Raw genomic sequence first — 22,218 nt, 5'->3', positions numbered from 1 at the left:
ATAAATAGAGTGAGAAGACAACTCTCAGAATGGGAGAATATATTTGAAAATTATACCTCAGATAAGGGACTCATAACAGAATATACTTAAAGTGCAAGAATCACATTTGAAAATCACTCAACGGGAACTGAAGCAGCTTACCTACCCCCCAAAAAATAATCCAATTAAAAGATGGGAAAAAATGGGAAAAAGAGCTGAACCAACAGTTCTCTGAAGAAGACATATGAATGGCCCAAAAGTATGTGAAAACATGCTTGCCATCTCTTATCATAGGGAAATACAGATCACAACCACAATGAGATACCACTTAACCCCAGTCAGAATGGCTAAAATTAAGATAAATAATGATAAGTGCTGGTGAAGCTGTGGTGAAAAGAGAACTCTCTGACACTGTAGGGGGGAATGTAAATTAGTACAACCACTTTCAGAAACAATAGGGAGACTTCTTAGAAACCTACAAATAGAACTAATATATGACCCAGTAACTCTACTTTTGGGTATTTACCCAAAGGATAGAAAAACCTTCAGTTGGAAAAACACTTGTGCATCCATGTTTATTTCAGTTTTATAATTTCTAGGACATGGAATCAACCCAAACGTCCAAAAATAAATGATTGGATTGAAAAAAAATGTGGCATGTATACTTTATGGAATACTGCTCAGTCATAAAAAAACAATGAAACCTTGACATTTGATACAAAGTGGATGGATATGGAAGACTTAATGCTCAGTGAAGCAATCCAGACTATGAAAAATAGACTTTGTATGTTCCCACTCAATATATACTGATTATCTACGTTCTATGGCAGAAAGTCAAAGTTTGGAAGATAACGTAGCAGGGAGGGCAACAATAGATAATAGACTAATGATAAGGATAATACGGGGGTGGGTAATTGAGGGAGGCAGGAAGGGAACAGGAAGAAAAAGGGGAAAAAAAAAAAGTATGCTTAACTGACCAAAAAATGAAAAGCTGTTTGCTGATGATGTATATGGTAATGTCTTTGTCTTGACTAATATGCATGGTAATCATGCTTGAAAAGATATATGTGATTAAATGTGATGTAAAAATAAAAATTGTATTAAAAAATAGAACTTTTATTATTTAAAACATGGTTTTTGAAAAATGATGCATTTAGAGAATACCTGAAAGGAACTATTAAAAAAAATAAGGGAGGAGAGAGAGGTAAGGGGTTTGAATCTGTGCCTTACAAAGTCATGGTTAGGATAACATGAGATATTCTAGGCAAATCTCCAACTCTCAACATGGTACATGGGTCATTGTGGACATTCATTGATGGATAACTCCATGTTCAGACTCCCTTAGACTGACTACTTACTAAGCAAGACCTCGGGACAGCTTCTTACCTCATGTGCTTAGCTTCATCGTCAATAGAGCCAAAATAACGATAATATCAACTTTGTAAGATGATTGTGAGGTTTAAATAATTTAATGCATTTATACAAGTGAAGATTTAAAAAGTACCTGGCACATAATAAGCACTTAACATGTGTATTATAAATATTAATATTACCTTCATCAGGAAAATCTCTCTTGTCTCCAGCCTTGTATCCTAATAATCCACTCTCTTACCTCACCACCAGAATCTACAAAAATTACACATATCTTTTTTTCTTTATTCTAAATCTTTCAATGGCACTCTCACCCTCAGGAAGTTTTATTCTGAATCTATATAACTACCTGGCACCTAACCTAGCCCTTCAGTTTTTATTCTTATGTACACTTCTAGTTACAGATTTCCTATATTGAAACCAAGGGAAAAAAATCTATTTTACCCTCCCAACAAATAAACAAATAACCTAAAAAAGCTATTTTATCTCATAAGTCCATTAAATACCTTCATCTCAACCTGACAAATTCTAATATGTAGTTTCAAATTCACCATAGTAACCTACTATTCTATGTTACCTTCTGTGCCTCCCCTAGCACAATTATATGCTTTCAGCTTAATTACTGTAATCTGTCTTTGTGTAGCTGAAACCCAGTATTAAATGGAGTTAATTAATACATGTTTGTTGATAGGCTCGCGGTATTAGAAAATTGTAACATTACATTTTATATAAATAGTGGATTTAAAAAGTTCACAGAAAAATAGAATTAAAGGATGAGTTTATTTTGGTACCAAAAAATTGCAATCCTTGTAGTTTTTTCATAATGTCATTTTCTTTTTTTTCCCATAATTTTCCTGAGAGCACATGTGTTCACTAGAGAGAGAGATGGGAGGAGAAGGGAAATATGAGAAATCCCCAACCCCCACCATAGGGAATGGTCATGCTGCAATTTCTTCTCCATTTGTCCCTCCTCTCAAGATTTTGGGCACTTATGCACACAAGCTCATTATGATTTTCAAGCTACCAGGTCTGAGATGAACCGCAGCATCAGCCATGTGGGATTCAGCTGCCTTAACCACCACATACTGGCTTGCCCCGTAATATGCATTTTCTATACACTTTTTGAAGACTTTCTCACGTGTGTGTGTGTGTGTGTTATATCCCACATACATGAGAATTTATATAAGCATATACTTTATCATTATTATTGTGTTTATTGCTACTTTCTCATATGTAGGACCTGTGTTAACATTTATTAGGAACATGTGTTTGCCCTGGATTTCATATAATTGCTTAGACAGGCAGCACATTTGCAGAGTGCATAGACAATACAAAACCTAAGTGTGTGAAACAGGGATGTCAGTTGATTCATGATATGTCAGTAACTTCGACATCGTCCCCAACTACAGCAGTTGCTCTAATAAATTGAGATTTACAGCCAGTGTAAACTGAGAAGTAGGGCAGAGTGTTTAAGAGAATGGGCTTTGCTTTTAGACACTCTTAAGTTCAAATTCCACTATACTATTTAATAGTTACCTGATCTTGAACAAATTCTATAACCTCCAGGATGCTGTTTCCATTTGAAATGGAACTAATAGTGATGCCTACATTAAATAAGTATTGAGAATATTGAGTGAGTTTAGCTTTTAACACTACCAAACATTTAAATTCACAAGACATGAGACTCACAGACTACCATAAATCAAACTTGGTGTCAGTCATCTTAGAAGGAAATATTATAGGAACCAGAACTATCATCATTGTAGTTACCACAGAGTTTTCACCTGCTGGAAATTCTCTAGAAATCTATTCAGCATGGCTCAGATTGAAGAACACAAGTTCCAAGTCAGGTATGTTCAGTGGTTTAAAAGCTTCATGTCCCACAGGTGATACCTTTATAAGTGATGAGCTCTGTTCCAAGAGTTGCCACATGTAGGGGAGCCCAGAGCTGTGACCACCTACTGGTTATTCATGGTTTTCCCAGTGCAGGTGCTATTTATCTAAAGGAGTAATTTTATTACATATAATATGATTTAGTAACATAGTTGACATTCCAACTTCCGTGAGGTTACCAGAGTAACTATAACTGGAGGCAGTTAGCCAATAGTGACATTCTCTAGAAAAGGTTAAAAAGGACTGTTAATTATTTGCCTGAACATAGAATATGCACTTGATAAATATTAGAGGGTGAACATATACATTTGTATATGAAAAATTTCAAGAAAGGTAATTTAGCAGACATATATGTAGAATTTTATAAGAGATGCATCATAGAGTTTCCTTTCATCACTATTTTGTCTGATTTTTCATAGATAAACTCCCAAGTATGGGAGCAATAATTGCTCATCACAGAGGTTTTGCTCCACAGTTAACATTGTACCCAATGTATCATTAAAACTCAATACATGTCCAAGTAGAAATGGGATTTTAGGGCGAGCAGGTGTCATAGTGTTTAAGGCACTCCCATTGTGGTCAGCCATGGTTTGAGTCCCAGATCCAGTGGCTTGAAACTGAGGCCAGGCATGTGTGCATGTGTGCCCAAAATCTTGAGGTGAGAATGGAGGAGAAGGGATTGCAGCATGGCCTTCCCTCCCCATCCCTGCCCCTGGTGAGTGATTTCTTACATTGTCTCTCTGACAAACACATGTGGCCTATAGCAAAAATCTATCTGAAAAAAAAAAAAAAAGAATGAAAAAATAAATGGAATTTTATTCCTCTCTGTTGTTACAGGGAAAACAGAACTGACTCCCAGATCCCTTTTACCACTGTCAGATCATCTTTTTCCTAGACCTATCAACACAGACAAATTGACTTTGATGCGTTGAGTTCTAATTGTCTCCTAGGAATGCAATTTTCATATATATGCCAGTAGGACTAAGAAGATTGAATGTGAATTCTTACATTAAAATAGATCTGCCTCTCTCTATGGTTGACTACCATTGCTAAATATAGCACCTGAATAATGAGAAAGAATTTTCAGTGCATTTTTGCATTGGACCAGATGGCTCTTCATGTTGTGTATTATATAAGTGTGTATGTGTATGTGTGTGTATATTGATATATATACACACACACACATATATATATACATACTATTGTTTATTGAGAATGGAATAAACAATAAACAATAGTATGAATGGTTGAGTTCAACTAAGAATCAATGTAAGTCTATCCAATTCCAGGAAAACTGCTCCAAGAGCATGTGCCCTTGCAGGTTGACATTCATAACATGTTCATATTCACATGTAAACATTATAGTTTAGAATACAACATCCTTCTAATTTGAGTAGGAGTAAATAGAGTTTGAACATAAATACTTTACTGGTCAGAGATATATTTAGAGGAGTTCTCCACAGTATACAGGTGAATAGATGAATATTTGTAATACTTATGCATTTAATTAAAATGCCCATTTGTATAATGTGTATTAAAATATGAATGGGAAAATTCATGTATTTGAATAAACATATATCATAATTATAAGTCACAGCTAACATTTTATATTATAGTAAGAGTAATGTTAAGGCACATATTAAATTACTTTTTCTATTCAAAACAATATTGCATAAAGTTAGCCAGACATGTTTACTTGAATCACTAGACAGAATGGGAATTAGCATATGCTAACAGTTCTGGGTTTCTCATTTTCTAAATTAAAACAAATCTGGAATGAGTAAAATGAACAATATGGTAAACTTAGCTATAGCTAATTTTGCTTAATCCCCTCTACTTTCTGTTTCCTATAAATGGTTTAACAACTCTTACAAAATAGGAGGAAATGCAAATGTTAGCTTTGAGTCTAACTGCGTTTGCACATCGTAAATGTTGATATATTTTCAATGAAATTGAAATCACATCTCCAAGGAGAAATAAAAATGTCCAAGCTGATTTTACTCTGGAGTGTAGAAGACAATGTTCATAGCTGCCTGTGAGTCTGTGATGAGAATATCAATGCTCTTTTGCAGCTTTTGCCAGCAAGAGAAGCTACCAATGACCTTCCAGTCCTGTGTGATCGCCAAAGAGTGTCAGGTGTCTGAGTGGTCAGAATGGAGCCCATGCTCAAAAACATGCCATGATATGGCATCTCCTACGGGCACACGTGTGAGGACACGGGCGATCAGGCAGTTTCCTATTGGCAGTGAAAAGGAGTGTCCAGAACTTGAGGAAAAAGAGCCTTGCGTGTCTCAAGGAGATGGACTTGCCCCCTGTGCCATGTGAGTAAATGAAGGCAGATGCAGTGTCTGTCCAAATTTCATGTCCTTTTATCTGTTTAAGGTCAGCTGAAAAATGTTGGGAAATGGTGGGTTTACACAATCTAAATGGAAGAATGAAATATCTCTTTACAAAAACAATTTTTAAAATCTAGCATTACACAATGGAAGTGTCTTTAACACAGTGTATTTCCACATTTCCACAAAGATTAGGTTTTTAGCAGCAATTCTGTGTTTATGTACTTTCTATAATAGCAACAGGTAGTAAGTACTCTTGACTTTGTGGGCCATCCATCTGTCTCTGCTGTAATGATTTACCACAGAAGCTGTAGACAATATGTAAACAAATGAATGTGAGTACATTCCAATAAAACTTTACTGACAAAATCATGTGACAGATTGATTGGATCCTTGGGCCATAATCTGCCAAGCTCCCTCTATAACATAAAATAAACTTTAAAGACATAGGTTCCTGTTACCTATCAAAGTTCATTACTGTATACAATAAATTCTGCTCAGTTGAGTAGAGTGCTACATCAAAATAATGAGACTTTATGTTCCATGAGGATAAGAATAGTGATTTTGTTAAAGTTTTTTTGTTGCTTATTTTTTTGTTTTTGCTGTCATCCTAGGACTTGGCATATAATAAGTTCCCAATAAATATTTATTGAATCCAGGTAAAATAAGACTAGTTTTGAAATATTGGGTGATATTACTTTGGTTATAGTCTTTCTGTCCTTAAAAAGGTTGTGTTCAAGACATCATGAATAATCTTAGAAATAACAATATTCCAGCTTCATTTTAATATAAAACAACTTAAGAGTCTTCATTTCTCAATAGAAATGCCTGAACTTTATTGAGAGTTTCTATGGAATATTCCATACGTTTGAAGTGCATTCAGCCTGAACTTCATGAACCAGTGAGAAGGCAAATTATTACTACTAGTATTACTATTAACAATTATGACAAAAATAGTGATAATTTATAAAATAACAATATTCCAGCTTCATTTTAATATAAAACAACTTAAGAGTCTTCATTTCTCAATAGAAATGCCTGAACTTTATTGAGAGTTTCTATGGAATATTCCATACGTTTGAAGTGCATTCAGCCTGAACTTCATGAACCAGTGAGAAGGCAAATTATTACTACTAGTATTACTATTAACAATTATGACAAAAATAGTGATAATTTATAAAATAACAATATTCCAGCTTCATTTTAATATAAAACAACTTAAGAGTCTTCATTTCTCAATAGAAATGCCTGAACTTTATTGAGAGTTTCTATGGAATATTCCATACGTTTGAAGTGCATTCAGCCTGAACTTCATGAACCAGTGAGAAGGCAAATTATTACTACTAGTATTACTATTAACAATTATGACAAAAATAGTGATAATTTATAAAATAACAATATTCCAGCTTCATTTTAATATAAAACAACTTAAGAGTCTTCATTTCTCAATAGAAATGCCTGAACTTTATTGAGAGTTTCTATGGAATATTCCATACGTTTGAAGTGCATTCAGCCTGAACTTCATGAACCAGTGAGAAGGCAAATTATTACTACTAGTATTACTATTAACAATTATGACAAAAATAGTGATAATTTATAAAATAACAATATTCCAGCTTCATTTTAATATAAAACAACTTAAGAGTCTTCATTTCTCAATAGAAATGCCTGAACTTTATTGAGAGTTTCTATGGAATATTCCATACGTTTGAAGTGCATTCAGCCTGAACTTCATGAACCAGTGAGAAGGCAAATTATTACTACTAGTATTACTATTAACAATTATGACAAAAATAGTGATAATTTATAAAATAACAATATTCCAGCTTCATTTTAATATAAAACAACTTAAGAGTCTTCATTTCTCAATAGAAATGCCTGAACTTTATTGAGAGTTTCTATGGAATATTCCATACGTTTGAAGTGCATTCAGCCTGAACTTCATGAACCAGTGAGAAGGCAAATTATTACTACTAGTATTACTATTAACAATTATGACAAAAATAGTGATAATTTATAAAATAACAATATTCCAGCTTCATTTTAATATAAAACAACTTAAGAGTCTTCATTTCTCAATAGAAATGCCTGAACTTTATTGAGAGTTTCTATGGAATATTCCATACGTTTGAAGTGCATTCAGCCTGAACTTCATGAACCAGTGAGAAGGCAAATTATTACTACTAGTATTACTATTAACAATTATGACAAAAATAGTGATAATTTATAAAATAACAATATTCCAGCTTCATTTTAATATAAAACAACTTAAGAGTCTTCATTTCTCAATAGAAATGCCTGAACTTTATTGAGAGTTTCTATGGAATATTCCATACGTTTGAAGTGCATTCAGCCTGAACTTCATGAACCAGTGAGAAGGCAAATTATTACTACTAGTATTACTATTAACAATTATGACAAAAATAGTGATAATTTATAAAATAACAATATTCCAGCTTCATTTTAATATAAAACAACTTAAGAGTCTTCATTTCTCAATAGAAATGCCTGAACTTTATTGAGAGTTTCTATGGAATATTCCATACGTTTGAAGTGCATTCAGCCTGAACTTCATGAACCAGTGAGAAGGCAAATTATTACTACTAGTATTACTATTAACAATTATGACAAAAATAGTGATAATTTATAAAATAACAATATTCCAGCTTCATTTTAATATAAAACAACTTAAGAGTCTTCATTTCTCAATAGAAATGCCTGAACTTTATTGAGAGTTTCTATGGAATATTCCATACGTTTGAAGTGCATTCAGCCTGAACTTCATGAACCAGTGAGAAGGCAAATTATTACTACTAGTATTACTATTAACAATTATGACAAAAATAGTGATAATTTATAAAATAACAATATTCCAGCTTCATTTTAATATAAAACAACTTAAGAGTCTTCATTTCTCAATAGAAATGCCTGAACTTTATTGAGAGTTTCTATGGAATATTCCATACGTTTGAAGTGCATTCAGCCTGAACTTCATGAACCAGTGAGAAGGCAAATTATTACTACTAGTATTACTATTAACAATTATGACAAAAATAGTGATGATTTATAAAATATCTTCAATTCTGCAGCACTTTAGAATCACCCATTATCCTTCAATATAGCAAAAGAATAAAAACACCACAGAGAATTTTCTTCCTAACATCTCTGCCTATTCCATTGACTTCTGTGGCTCCTCTCTGCACACTGGACTCAACAAAGTTGCCAAGATTTCTGGTGTTTTCTGTTATGAATTTCTTCTATTTTTGTGACAGGGAAGGCTCATTATTCATTATTCTCTCATATCTGAGAATATACCTGAACATCATTAACAAAACAAATTTATACATCTTTGAGTTTCTTTCTCCTTCCTCTTTTGTGAGGGTAGCAATTTTTTAGAATGTATAATCAATTGGCATTGAAAGTTGATTCCTTACACAGGACTCAGCAGATGACCTAAATTCGTGGTCCATTCTAAAAATAAATAAAATGATTGTGCTCCCCCTACCACCATGTGCAGTCCCCTCATAAATGACTGATTTGGTTTTGGTTTGCTCCTTGGACCCTTCCTAACCTAGTCATCCAACCAGGCATCAATTACCGTGTTTCTAGGACTGACTTAAGTGCTGCCCTTTCTTTATAAACAAATTCAAAAGTGTTACTCCTTGATGACTTGACCCTACAACTCAGGAATTCCCACTTACAAAACTTAAATAAATGTATGAAACTCAGCTTTCCTGTCATGCAGCTTAACCATTAACAGAGTACCTAGATCAGACATCTGAGAGTCCATTTAACCTTTCTGTCTAATTGAGACGGACATTAGTGCATCCATTTGTACTTATGTTGGCTGTTTATCTGATTATCAAGGAAGCATCTTAGTTAAAGTGCCACAAAGTGCCACATGAGTCATCTTCATTGTGCTTTTAGAATATCCATTTTCCTTGAGGTGGAGAAATGCCATCACTTTCTATCTTCAGTGGCATTGGGAAATGGTTCCCTGGCTATCTGCTTTAAGCACGGGTTTGACTGACAATCCCCGACGTTTCTTTCACACCATAATCTTGATTGGAGCTTTAACTGAGTGCCGTAGATTGTCTTTCTTGTACTTCTCTGATTAGACACGTCAGCTCTTTTCATCATTTATCAGCACTCATCAGGGATGCTCGGTACTGCAGAAAAAATTTTTATTCTTAAAAAGAAAAAGAGAGAAGGCTCTGAATAGTTCTGCTATGTTTTTACTCCTAAAACACAATGGTAATTTTACTCCAGTATGAAAAAGCAATTTTCATTCATTTTATAAAAGATGAAACAAACATTTGAGTTCATCATCACAATTTCCATTCTCAAATTCAATCCTTTTTTGTTTGTAAGCATCCAGAGAGGGCAAGCCTGGGTTCAGCTTAATTGAACATAAAATGTCATGTTTTCAGCATTATGTTCTCTTCATAAAATATTTATAAGCAATTCCTGTAGTTGCAATAAAACAGTTCACCCTAAATTTAACCCCTCTATAAATGGAGCACTGATGAGGATAAAGATGGGCTTCAAACCGAATCTGCCCCATAGATGTAGTTTATGATGGATGCTAGAAGAAAAAAAAAATTAAACTAATTTACTAAGGCAAAAATATATATGAGAGAATTAGGGAAGAGTTTCATTCAATGAATATGACTGCCCCTGCTGGCATTTTCTTTCTTAGGTATGGCTGGAGAACTACAGAGTGGACAGAGTGCCGGGTGGATCCCTTGCTCAGTCAGCAAGACAAGAGACGTGGAAACCAGACGGCCCTCTGTGGAGGAGGCGTCCAGACCCGAGAGGTGTACTGTGTGCAAGTCAACGAAAACCTCCTCTCACATGTAAATGCCCAGAAGGACAAAGAAGGTAAACTTTGATTTTTTTTCCAAGACTCCTTCCTACACAGAGACCAAGCATGTAACTACCCTGGAGGAATATCTACACAGGCATTAGGGCCAAGAGCCATTTTCTGTTTACATTATGGTCAGTGTCTGCTATGGCAAATGGTAATCCACATTATGGTTGTGGGGGGGAAACTATGAGTATAACTCCACCTTTGCTCAGTGCTGATTTACTGGCAAGTTTTTTTTTTTTTCTTTTTTTTTTTTTTTTTTTTTTTAGATTTTTACTATAGGGTGTGTCTGCTTGCCAGAAGCACAATGAGAGAACATGAGAAATCACCCCCAAGGGGGAGATGACCACATTGCAGTCCCTTCTCCATTCTCCCCTTGGGATTTTGAATATGCATGCACACATGGTCAGCATGAGTTTTAAGCTGCTGGGTCCAGGACTCGAGCCAAAGTTGACCATGTGGAATTCCAGCACCTTAACCACTATACCACCTGCTAGCTCCACTTTTAAATGTTTTATTTAAATGCCTTCCTGACTCAACTTCTGTGTCAAAATTTAGCAGGCCTAATTAATTACAAAATGAAAATAAAAATTCATCTTGTAATTATACATATTTAAGAAGGCAAATATAAACTCAAAATTCCAATTTGGTTTATGTAGAAAGTAAAAGCCACTTTAAAAAAAGAACTCATTTTAGGACTAGCAGTTAGTGTAATGGCTATGTCTACATGGGACTCCCATGTAGTCAACCGCGGTTCGCGTCCCGGACCCGGTGGCTTAAACTCACGCCGGGCACATGTGCATGTGTGCCCAAGATCCCGAGAGGAGAATGGAGGAGAAGGGATTGTGGCGTGGCCATCCCCCCTGCAGGGTGATTTCTCACTTTCTGTCTCTCAGTCTCTCTCTGTCTTTCTGGCGTGCGCACACACCCTATAGCTAAAAACTTCTCCAAAAAAAGAAAAAACAAATAAACTAATTTTGTTAAAACATGGTTTAAAGTTAATTATGATATTGAGTAAAATTTTTATTTTGATTATAAATTAAACACAGAATAAAAACTACAGTAAAAGAAAAGATATTTCTACACACACATATCAATTTGGGGACCAGATGCATTAAATGCAAAATAATAAGTGAATGTAGCCTTCATTGAAAGTATGTATTATTATATATTATATATTAATATTACTCTAGGGACCAGCAGATGACATAATGGTTACATTGCTAGACTCCCACATAGTGGAACAGGACCAAGGGCTTAAAACTCATGCTGGGCATGTGTGCATGCATGCCCAAGATCCAGAGAGAAGAATGGAGGAGAAGGGATTACAGTGTGGCCATCCCCCTGGGGAATGATTTCTCATTTTCTGTCTCTCTCTGTCTCTCCAATGAGTGCACATGCCCTATAGCAAAAATCTTTAAAGAAAAAAAAGTGTTACTATAAAATTCTTGTCATTATTGGATAAAGTTTACATTTAATTAGGAATTCAATTGAATTAAAATTGAATAGGAATTATTGAATTCACCCAAATGTGACTGTTTATAAGCAGTGCTGTTAATCCTTCTTACTCTCCTTCTATCTGAGGGATAGCAGGACTTCTGCCATTCTCTTACTAATCCATTCAAAACACATTGATTTGTTACCAACAGAATTCTAAAAATTGTATAAGATACTGAGAGAAATATCAATACATATTTCATGTTATAAAAAATATGATGCATAAACAAATCAATAGTTATAATACAATAGATATACTGTACAACTTAGTTTTAGAATGACTGTAGGGCATTGTAGAAACCGAACCTTTCATAGAGCAAGTGGCACTTGAACTGAATGATGATGGATATGATACTCACAAATAAGTGGGTCAGGAATGCAAGGGATAGTTTATTCCAGGAAGAGAGAGCAGGGTGTATTAAGGCACTAAAGAAAAAAGCAAAAACAAAGGACAAAGCTTGCCTACAAAGATGAGCATGTTAAAGCTCACAAATACATGCAACTATCTTCCTGAAGGATGTTAGGTGTGGGGTCCAGGTGCTGATCTAATCAATTTTGGAGTCTCTAAGATAAAAGCAACAGAACGGTACAGATGTATTACTCTAGTTAGTACATTTCCTGACAGATTAACATCTTATATGTGGCAAGTAGTGGATAGGAAACAAGTTATTGGAAAAAAGAAAAGAATATAAAGACCCTAGTGATACCAAAAAAAGACACCAAAAAGGGAGACTATTTAGGGAAGGAATGTGAACAAGAATGATCAGAAAAGAAGGGAAAGAAATTGATGTTTTAAAAAACAAAAGAGATCTCCCCTCACCCCTCCAAAAAAAAAAAAAAAAAAGAGTAATAATAGGGACTAGTAATTCATGGAAGAGAAGCACTGAAGTTTTGTATTTGAAACTTTCAAAATTTAATTTTTCTGTGTCTACTAATTTTATACAGCATGTCAACTCATTCAGGAATCTAGCCTAGGGATATATTTTACTACTAATGTATCTTGAGGTCGTAAGGAAGTAGAATAAAACATGTACTGTTAGTATATTAATATTTTCTTGGTCACTTTAATAACTGTATTTTTAGCACCCTTAGGTAGATTTATTATAGCAATCCTTTCAAAGTAATATAATTTCATTGCTAGAGGTAGATCAGATTTTAGTTTTTGAATGTCAATTATGTCCTGTAGGTTATTGCTTTCAAAAGATCTTTCAGAATTCTGACTTACAACTAGATTTTTTAAAATAATTTTTATAGAGTCCTCTCTATTCTATCAAACCACTACAGAGCACCAAGAAGAAAAGTCATTAAAAAAGGAAGAAAACACAAAAGCAAATCTTTATTAAGGTGTATGTGTTAGACTAAGGCAAATGCCAAAGCAAAGGTCAGTAAATATGAAGATAATTAATTCACCTAAAACTCATATTTGTGTAAATATGTAACATGAATAACTTAGGAATTTGTGTCCTTTTATATCAAATACCAAGAATACTAATAAGCCTCTTCTAGTCTTCAAAAACTAATGTTGTAGATTTATTTCTCAAAATGTAGGCTGTGTATTTTCCCTCAGGAGCACTTAACATTTCCCAACAGGAAAGTGCCCAGTACAGGGACAACTTACAGACGACATAAAGACTGTAGATGCGTGTGAATGGAAAACAATTAGGCTTCATGCTGTGAAGATTGTTCACAGTCTATCTTCCTTCAACAGAAATGAAAGAATGAAAGCTTACTTTATAAAGAGAGATAAACCTCTCAAACCAACTCCCCTAGCCCCTCCTAATAAGACACTCATTTCAAGAAACATTGCCTGTGTAACTATGAACAGCGTATCCTAAGCAACTCATATTGTACTCATTTAAAGAGTAAAGTCTACTTGGTTCTTTTTGCGAATTCACACTGTGTTCTGTGGATGACTCGTTTTCACATGTAAACGAGATGTTAGAAATAACTGAAAATAAAATCCTTTAGCTCAAGCATAAAATTTTGATACAAAAATACTGAAACTACGTGATATGAAATATACATAATCTCCCTTTTTAATTTGGCATAGTATATGGGAATGCTATACTACGGAATGGTAATACACCTTTGAACAAGAACAGGGCTACATTAATCACTTTATTCACTGGTATATTCACTACTGTTAGTCAACTCACATCACACTGGCCAGAAAAATTCTCTTTTAATATATTTAACTTCCAGAAATTCAAAATATATATTATTAGAGTACTTAAAAAGTATTAGGTATAAAATTCATAACTTGGTATACTATTTGTGTCACTTGAATTGATTACATTAGTGATAGCATCTATAGTATAGACAATAGGAAATATGTACTTAATATTGGATACTGTTTTCATTTTATTCGTGTACCAATGCTAGGTATGGGTAGCCCTTCCAGTCCTGAAAACATTGCCCTCTCATCATTCAAGTGAGCAAAATTTCCACATTCTCACTTCTGTAGAAGAAAGGTTTGACAAGCTATCTACTGAGAGAAGTTAGTGGTAAAACCCTTGACAATTTCTGTTCAGCCAGCTGATCAGAATTCTAGTAGGCTGTGAAGAATGTCCAGATTATGATGGTCTGAAACGGACCCTTATCAGAATATGACAGGAAGAGGCATTGCCCTTGGGTTATCTGAGTAAGTCCTAGAAAGCTGATGAACTATTGCCAATCATTGTATGCATGGGCAAAAACTGATTTTTATTAAAGAGCTCAAAGTAAAATGAAAATGGATTTTAGCTAGTAACTCAGGGAGTTCTTCCATTTGGTATAGGTTAAACATGTTTTAAGTTAGAAAATCTTAAAGTACTAGTTGTAAGGCTTACAGTGACTTATAGACAACTAAAACAAAAACATTTCCTTGGTGGAAAACATACCAAATAATCCACACTTAAATCTGGATAAAGTTGGGCCATTTCTGTGACATAGTGGTTAAGGTAGCCAGATCCTAAATGGCTGGATTAGAATCCCAGCCTCTTGGCTTGAAACACACACTGGGTGAATATGCATGCGTACCTCAAATCCCAGCAGGGTGGCAAGGGATTGCACTGTGACCATGCTCTATAGAGAGGTGCTTTCTCTCTCCTCTTGTATCTCTGTTTCTCTTTCTTTGGTAAGTACACACATTATCTAGTAAATTCCTAAAAATACATAAAATCTGGATAAGGTCTTTGGGATTGGGGGTTATTAAGAAAGATAATTTGGATAATGACGCTGTCAAATAAGAGAATGCTATATACCAGCAGAAAGGGATTAAAGGATCAATGGAAAGGTACATGGAAGGAAGGATAATTGAACTGTGAGTGGATAGTCAGAGGACAGAGGACTCATCTTTTCCTGTGTTCTTCAAAGAAATAATAAAATAAAATATACTACCCCTAAATGGGATACAAATTCTTTATCATTGCAGTATATTATGTCTACAGTTTTCAAAAAAGAAACCACTTTAGTCAAAGCTTTTTAGAAAAAAAAAAAAAAAGGAAAGGAAAGCAACGCTTATGGTGCTATTTCCCTGTTATTTCAGAAAGTACATATCAGAGTACATCAAAGTCTAGTTCTGAATCTTTTTCACTTTTAAAATAATGGGTAGGTGAGAATAGTTTACATGACACTTCTCTCAGAGTTATGTATCAGGAAATCAGAGGTCCAGAAGAGAGTCTCCACAGGTTCCCGAATGCAATCCTTACACCATCTAGGAAAAATTGACTATTACTTTTTATTTTGCTAGGCATATAACAAAGTTGTCCCATGAAAGATACATAATTGCATATTACTAAACACTCTATAACATAATTATCTGAATGTGCATTGCCAAAAAACATAAAAAGATTTTCAAAATTTACTGACTTCTCAAACTTTCATTTGGACACTATACTTCTCCAGTTAAAAAGTTCAATTATAAACACTTTTTTTTCCCCCTTTGGAGAGGTTTTTTTGTTTGTTTGTTTGTTATAGGGCACGTGTGCTTGCCAGACAGACAGAGAGAGACAGAGAGACAGAAAGTGAGAAATCACCCCCCGGGGGGATGGCCACGCCACAATCCCTTCTCCTCCATTCTCTCAGGATCTTGTGCATGCACGCACAAGCGCCCGACCTGAGTTTAAGCCACTGGGTCCGGGACTAGAACTGCGGTCAGCTACATGGGAGTCCAGCGACATAGCCATTATGCTAACTGCTGGTCCCAATTATAAACACTTTTGTTGGGAGGAATTAGTTTAGGTATGAACACTTTTCATAATCTATCATATTTCTAAATACACTACTATGTGCTCAGCTAATCTCAGTGTGACAAATGAAGAAGAAACTAAAACACACGATGGGTATGTTTGGGGAACATAAGTCTATCCTGGGATGCAGTGGTATATGAAAAGCATTGTAATATAATTATAAAATAATAAAAATATAGGAAATTCCCAAAGGAATCAGATCATGGTTGAAGTCACCCTCTGAATATCTTTCTGAAGAGAAGAGCTATTATCCTCTGCAGTTTCTTTGCCATCAGTGGGTTATAAAACAGAAAGTGAGATGCCAGGAAATTTTATCCATTCGGATAAAACCTAATAAAAAACTCACATGCTGGGAATTAGATTAAGGTAGGTAGTGGTCTACCCAGAGGTAACTTAGAATTTTTTTACTGGAGGAAGAGCTTACTGATGAGACTTTAGGAAGTCTTCAGCCAAAATGGTAATTGAAGAAAAATATAATTAGGCAGTTCAATAGTAAGCTAAACATGAAAACAGTACTTACAGACCATTGACTTAGTGGGTGTTTAATAAACATTTGTTGCACGACATGTTTATTTCCCTTTTTATAAAATGATACCATTTTCTTTTAATTTGTCTGAAAATTGTCTTGTGAATATTTCAAATATATTTCCCTTTTATTTTAATTCTCTGTTTCAGGAAGAGGCCATATTCACATTCACCCTGCCCTTAATCTCTGTATAAATGACGGTTCATGCCCCTGAATTTGAATAGAGGACACATGACAAGAGCCAAGAATCATGTGCTTTGTTCCAGTTGGATTATTGTATTTATTTATTTAAAAGTATTATTTTATTTCATTTTACTTATTTATTTGTTTATATATTTATTTATTTATTTTAATTTGACCAGAGAGGGACAGAGAGAGAGAGAGAACAAGCTGCCAGGTCTGGAACTTGAACCGTGGTCAGACATATGGGAGTCCAGTGCCCTTTAACCATCATACCACCTGCCAGCCCCTGGACTACTTATTTAAAGAAACATTTTTTTGTGTATCATTTTTTTTCTCCCTTTTTAATTATAGTGGATAGCTTACAAGTAAGGCTACTTTCAAAATAACCTCAGACAGAAATCAGGTAGCCAGGCTTTTATTTCTGCTTGTCTCTTTATCTTTATAGAAATTATTTAACTTTACTTGCCTAATCATAAGTGGCTTATATAGATAGGTATGTACATAGATATATAGATATCTGTATCTATAGATATAGATATACAAAAAAATTATATAGATAGATAGATAGAGATATCAATAAATGATCAACCCAACTAAAAGATGGGGAAATGAGCTGAACAAACGATTCTCTAAGGAAGACATACAAACAGTCAAAAAGCATATAAAAAAAAATACTTGTGTATGTTACACACTGTGGGTACTGGAAGGCAGTAAGAGACATGACACAGAACTTTAGCTGCAGAAATACTGTATTGCTGAATCAGTCTCAAAGGGTTACAATACCAAGTGAGTAGAGAAACTCAACTTACCTGTAGAAGAGATGACAATGAAGCAGGTCTGCCTAAACCTCAAGTAAGAGATAACACAAGACTCCTAAGTACAACTATAGCTCATGTATAGCTCAAATTTCTAGCTACTCCCATGAGTCCAACGGCCACAAAGCTGAGAAATTAATATCAGAAATGGAATCAGGCCAATGGTACTATGGTACTACTAGGGTATCTGAAATAAGCAAAAGCAAAATTTCTTTTGGGGGAAGTATCTTAACCTGAGGCACAGGATTTTATCTGATAAACTGCATAATACAAAATTATGGATTACACAAGGAAAAATAATCCATTGTAAATAGAATTTAAAATGTCTGATAAATAGTAAAATTAGACTCCTAAGTTTTAACATATTAGAAATATAGATAGAAACCATAAAATACATATGTTAAAACTTACTAAAAATGTAAAGGACAAGCCTAAAACAAGAGAATAATGAGTCACAATGAAAAAGGGCCAGATTCAATTTAAAAAGAAATAGAAGTTCTTGAACTGAAAAATGTATTTATAGGAAACAAATAAATGGATAGATTATGTAGATTGAACAGAAGAGTTCTTAGTAAACTGAAGAAAAAGTAAGGAAATTATTCAATATGTAACACTGAGACTAGATGTTAAAAATAAACAAGAAATTTCAAAATGATAAAAAGGAAGAGAAAATTTTCCAGAAGTGATAAAATATAAGAATGTATAGAATCAGGAAAAACAATTTCCAAGCAGAATAATAAAATATCCATCCCTGCATACAATGGGTAGAGCAATTTCAATTTACCAACAACAAAGATATATTAAAAGGAATAGAGAAAAAAAGATTAATTACAAGGAAATTAACAAATTAACAGTAAAATCGTCAATAGACAAAAAAGGGCAAAATAACACAAATGACACTTCAAAGTACTGAAAGGAAAATAACTGTCGAGTTAGAATTATTTACCCAGCAACCTAACATTTAAAAGAATGGGCAGAATTAAGATATAAGTAAAAGGTTTATCACTAATAAACCTCACTGTAGGATTGCTAATGATGATATTTAGGAAGAAGGAAATTGAACTTTTTGTAATTTAAGGTAAGAAAAGAATTGGATAAACAACTGGGTAATATAAATAAGCATAGATTACAGGAAGCAATACTAATAATTATATAGTTGCTATACAGACAGCAATAATACAGAGTAAGAAATGGTAAGAGTATGTTGTTGGGACCAGCGGTTGGTGTAATGGCTATGTCACTGGACTCTCATGCAGTTGACTGTGGTTCGAGTCCCGGACCCGGTGGCTTAAACTCGTGCTGAATGAGTGTGCATGAATGCCCAAGATCCTAAGAGGAGAAGGGAGGAGAAGGGATTGTTGCGTGGCCATCCTCCCTGGGAGGTGATTTCTTGCTTTCTGTCTCTCTATCTCTGTCTTTCTGACTAGCACACACACCCTATAGCAAAAACATCTCAAAAAAAAAAAAAAAAAAGGAGTATGTTGTTTGGGAAAAGGGTGGAAACATTAAATACCCATATAATTTCATAAAGTCACTATTGCATGTTCAAAAAATAGGGATACCTATTATGTAAAAAAATTTAGTTAAATTTTCAATATATACTTGTATAATTATGCATTGTTATACAATGATATAATCAATTATTAAATAATATACATATATCTTTCTAATTCAATAGAATAAATAACAGAAGCTAAATAAAATTCAGTCAATTTAATAGAAATACTAAAAGACAAATATAACTCATTTTTTTCTTGTATAAATCTCTTAATACCAAATGAAGAAGACTAAGATGTAGCTTTAACATGCCAGAGTCAAGGAAATCATTTTATTTTAATTATGATCTGCATCTATGAGACAAACCAGTGATATTACAAATGTTTACAGTGATCAAACTAGAATGTGAGTTATTCAGTCTAAACATTCATTACTACTGGAAGACATAAACAAACTATTGTATTTGAAATACAATGAGCACACATTGTATTTCCCAGTCAATAAGGCCATCATTATGTATGAAGCATAGCTGAAAATTACATTTTATCAAGAAAATAACATCAGATTAATTAACTTGTATATGTATGTAATGTCAAAACTAATTAAAAAGAATGAATGTTTATATCAATGAAAGGGCATTTCATAGAAAATATTCTTGGATAATCATAAATGCCCAGAATGTTCTCCAATAATTTCAGAGTGAAAGATAATCTTTACAAACCTAAAACTCAATAAAAATTATGTTGCCAAATTGATATTGTTCAATGAAGCATGAAAGTGATTGTACACTTTTAAAATGGAAAGATCTAAAAATTTATGAGTATTTCAAACCTACTTCCCTTTCTCTCATTCTAGTTTTTCTGTTAGTGGAAAAGACAAATGACATTGACAAAGAAATTATTACTCAGAATAATAAAATTCATTGCGTATATTGATGTCTTGGACAAAGTCATAGATGCTATGCTAATAAAATATATGTGTGATTTAAGCTAATAAAGATAAATATGTTGAATAACAATTTTATGGCACAATAAGATAAAATAGGCTAGAAACAATGGAGTATCTCCAACAATATGAAGTCTAATGAAATATTTATTCACACTTACACTTAAGCCCCAAATGCCCAGTATGAGAGAAAGTAAAAATAAAGTGATGATGATAATTTATTAAAACACTATGATAATTGTCACATCAAAGATTAAATGCTTATACAGGTACCAGACAATTGGAGTCCCAGGCTTAATGTTAAACTCATTCTGTGTCTTTCCTCCCTTGTATTTCTCTTTAGCACATCCATCCCAGTCTGACTGATGAAGTGCTATACATTAGTTATCCTTATTTTTCCATTCATTCAACAAATACTTATTGAACAACTATTAAGTTACACCACTAATTAGAGGTTGAGGGTAGAATTTTTAAAAAGCAGATTGGATCCCTGCTATCAGGAAGTAGACTGACTAATAGCCTTGCATTTATAGTGTGATTTACGAAGTTCAGAACTAATCCTTCACATGACCAATATGGGGAGACTTCTTTGGATTCGTCAGTTTGGGCCTCTCCTATTAAGCTCTGAGAGTGCACTACACCATGTTTCATCCTTAATAAAGAACCTTTACCCTATTCATCAGGTGAGTTATTTGTCTCTAAAGCATATATTGTCAAAATGTAGTTTAAGAATCACCTTCATGATTTGTGAAAATATGAAGGTTCCTGGCTATTTTTCACTGCAGTTACGATTCTGTAGGTCTAGAGTAGCTGTAGGAACTTTTCTCTCTCTTTTTTTATATATGCACCCACCGTCATTGATTATAAACAGAAGTTGTGATTTTACCATAAAGAGAATTAAATTCTTTTCAAACTTTGGGAGGAACTGAGATGGGTGGGGGGAGGGAGCTCAGCTACTTGGCTGCAAAGGTTATGCAATTTATTATAGGAAACCCTAATTCTTTAAAACAAATTTAAAAATTGCAAAATTGCAAATACAAAATCATTCAGAGAGGTCTCTGCCAGGACCTCAGAAAATGCCCATGCATTTGAGGTGCTCCAAATCTTAAGCATCATGGGGTTTTCAGTCAATTGGCCCCTAATTTTATAATAGAATGTTGACCTCTATTAGCGACAAAGAAAATCACGATTTGAGAAATAGGAACAGGCACATGTGTCTTGAAAAGTTTCATTTCCCAGAGTTCTAGAAGTAAGGCTGAAGAGGATGGAGTGAATGGAAAAAATGCCATTTTATGTTTTCAGAAGTGAAGCGAAACTTTCACTTCTACTATTGGTCCTGTCTACACTCTCTGATCCCAGTTTTTGGTCCCTGAGCTATAAATCTTTAGAAACCCACTACACCTTGTTAGTATGAAAGCTCGAAAATGGGAGAAAAAGAACACCTCATAGTCTTTCAGATATTGTTTCATGTTACTTCATACCTGTAACCCAAGATAGAAGTAAGCTATAGCTATTAGCACAGGACCTTCCATTAACGTGAGAAAGATGGATAAAATGTCACCTAACCTGACACTATCAAGTGACTGGAGTGTGTGTGCTTTTTGTAACCCTTAAGCACTTGTGTCACCGAGTCTGTTGTAGATGAATGATAGCTCCAGGAGGAATTTTGAAACGAGCACTCAGGATGTGCACTGGTGAATGAATAGCATTTTTTCAGAGGCACATTCCTGCCATCTAAGGATGTAAAAGAAATGGTTTGTGGCTAGGGCTGGCTGTTCCCTGCTTTGCTGATGATTGCTCAATAGGGAGTAGCTACTCTCTCTAGTGTTAACAGAGGAGTACAAACTACATTGTGGAACTCATTAATATTTATTCCTTCTAAAAGCAATGGGCAATAAAAAGGGAAATAAACCAGGGAGAATAGCAATAGGAAAGGAAAGCCATGACAACAGATTTATCTTGGAAAGGTTTCACCATTTATTGCACACACATGAACATAATGCTAAAAATACAATGATCTGTACTACAATAGTATCAGTCAGGAATCCACTAAAATGCTTCTAATTGAGTGAGCTAATTT

At 34.2% G+C, this 22,218-nt stretch overlaps 1 protein-coding gene across 2 annotated transcripts in view; it reads left to right on the top strand.

Moving 5' to 3' along the window:
* The window catches only part of THSD7A (thrombospondin type 1 domain containing 7A), a 491,805-nt gene that overhangs the window by 243,471 nt on the left and 226,116 nt on the right, over positions 1–22,218 (top strand). For both annotated transcript variants that reach the window (XM_006162059.3, XM_006162058.3), the window contains exons 3-4: positions 5,316–5,564; positions 10,279–10,460. In XM_006162059.3, coding sequence (XP_006162121.1) covers positions 5,316–5,564; positions 10,279–10,460 — 431 coding nt within the window. The remainder of the gene's footprint in view (positions 1–5,315; positions 5,565–10,278; positions 10,461–22,218) is intronic.

Source organism: Tupaia chinensis, unplaced genomic scaffold, assembly GCF_000334495.1.
Source record: "Tupaia chinensis unplaced genomic scaffold, TupChi_1.0 Scaffold139677_1, whole genome shotgun sequence".
In the NCBI taxonomy this organism is placed as follows: domain Eukaryota; kingdom Metazoa; phylum Chordata; class Mammalia; order Scandentia; family Tupaiidae; genus Tupaia; species Tupaia belangeri.
Note: the sequence above shows the minus strand (reverse complement) of the source record. Positions and strands in the feature narration are given on the sequence as shown.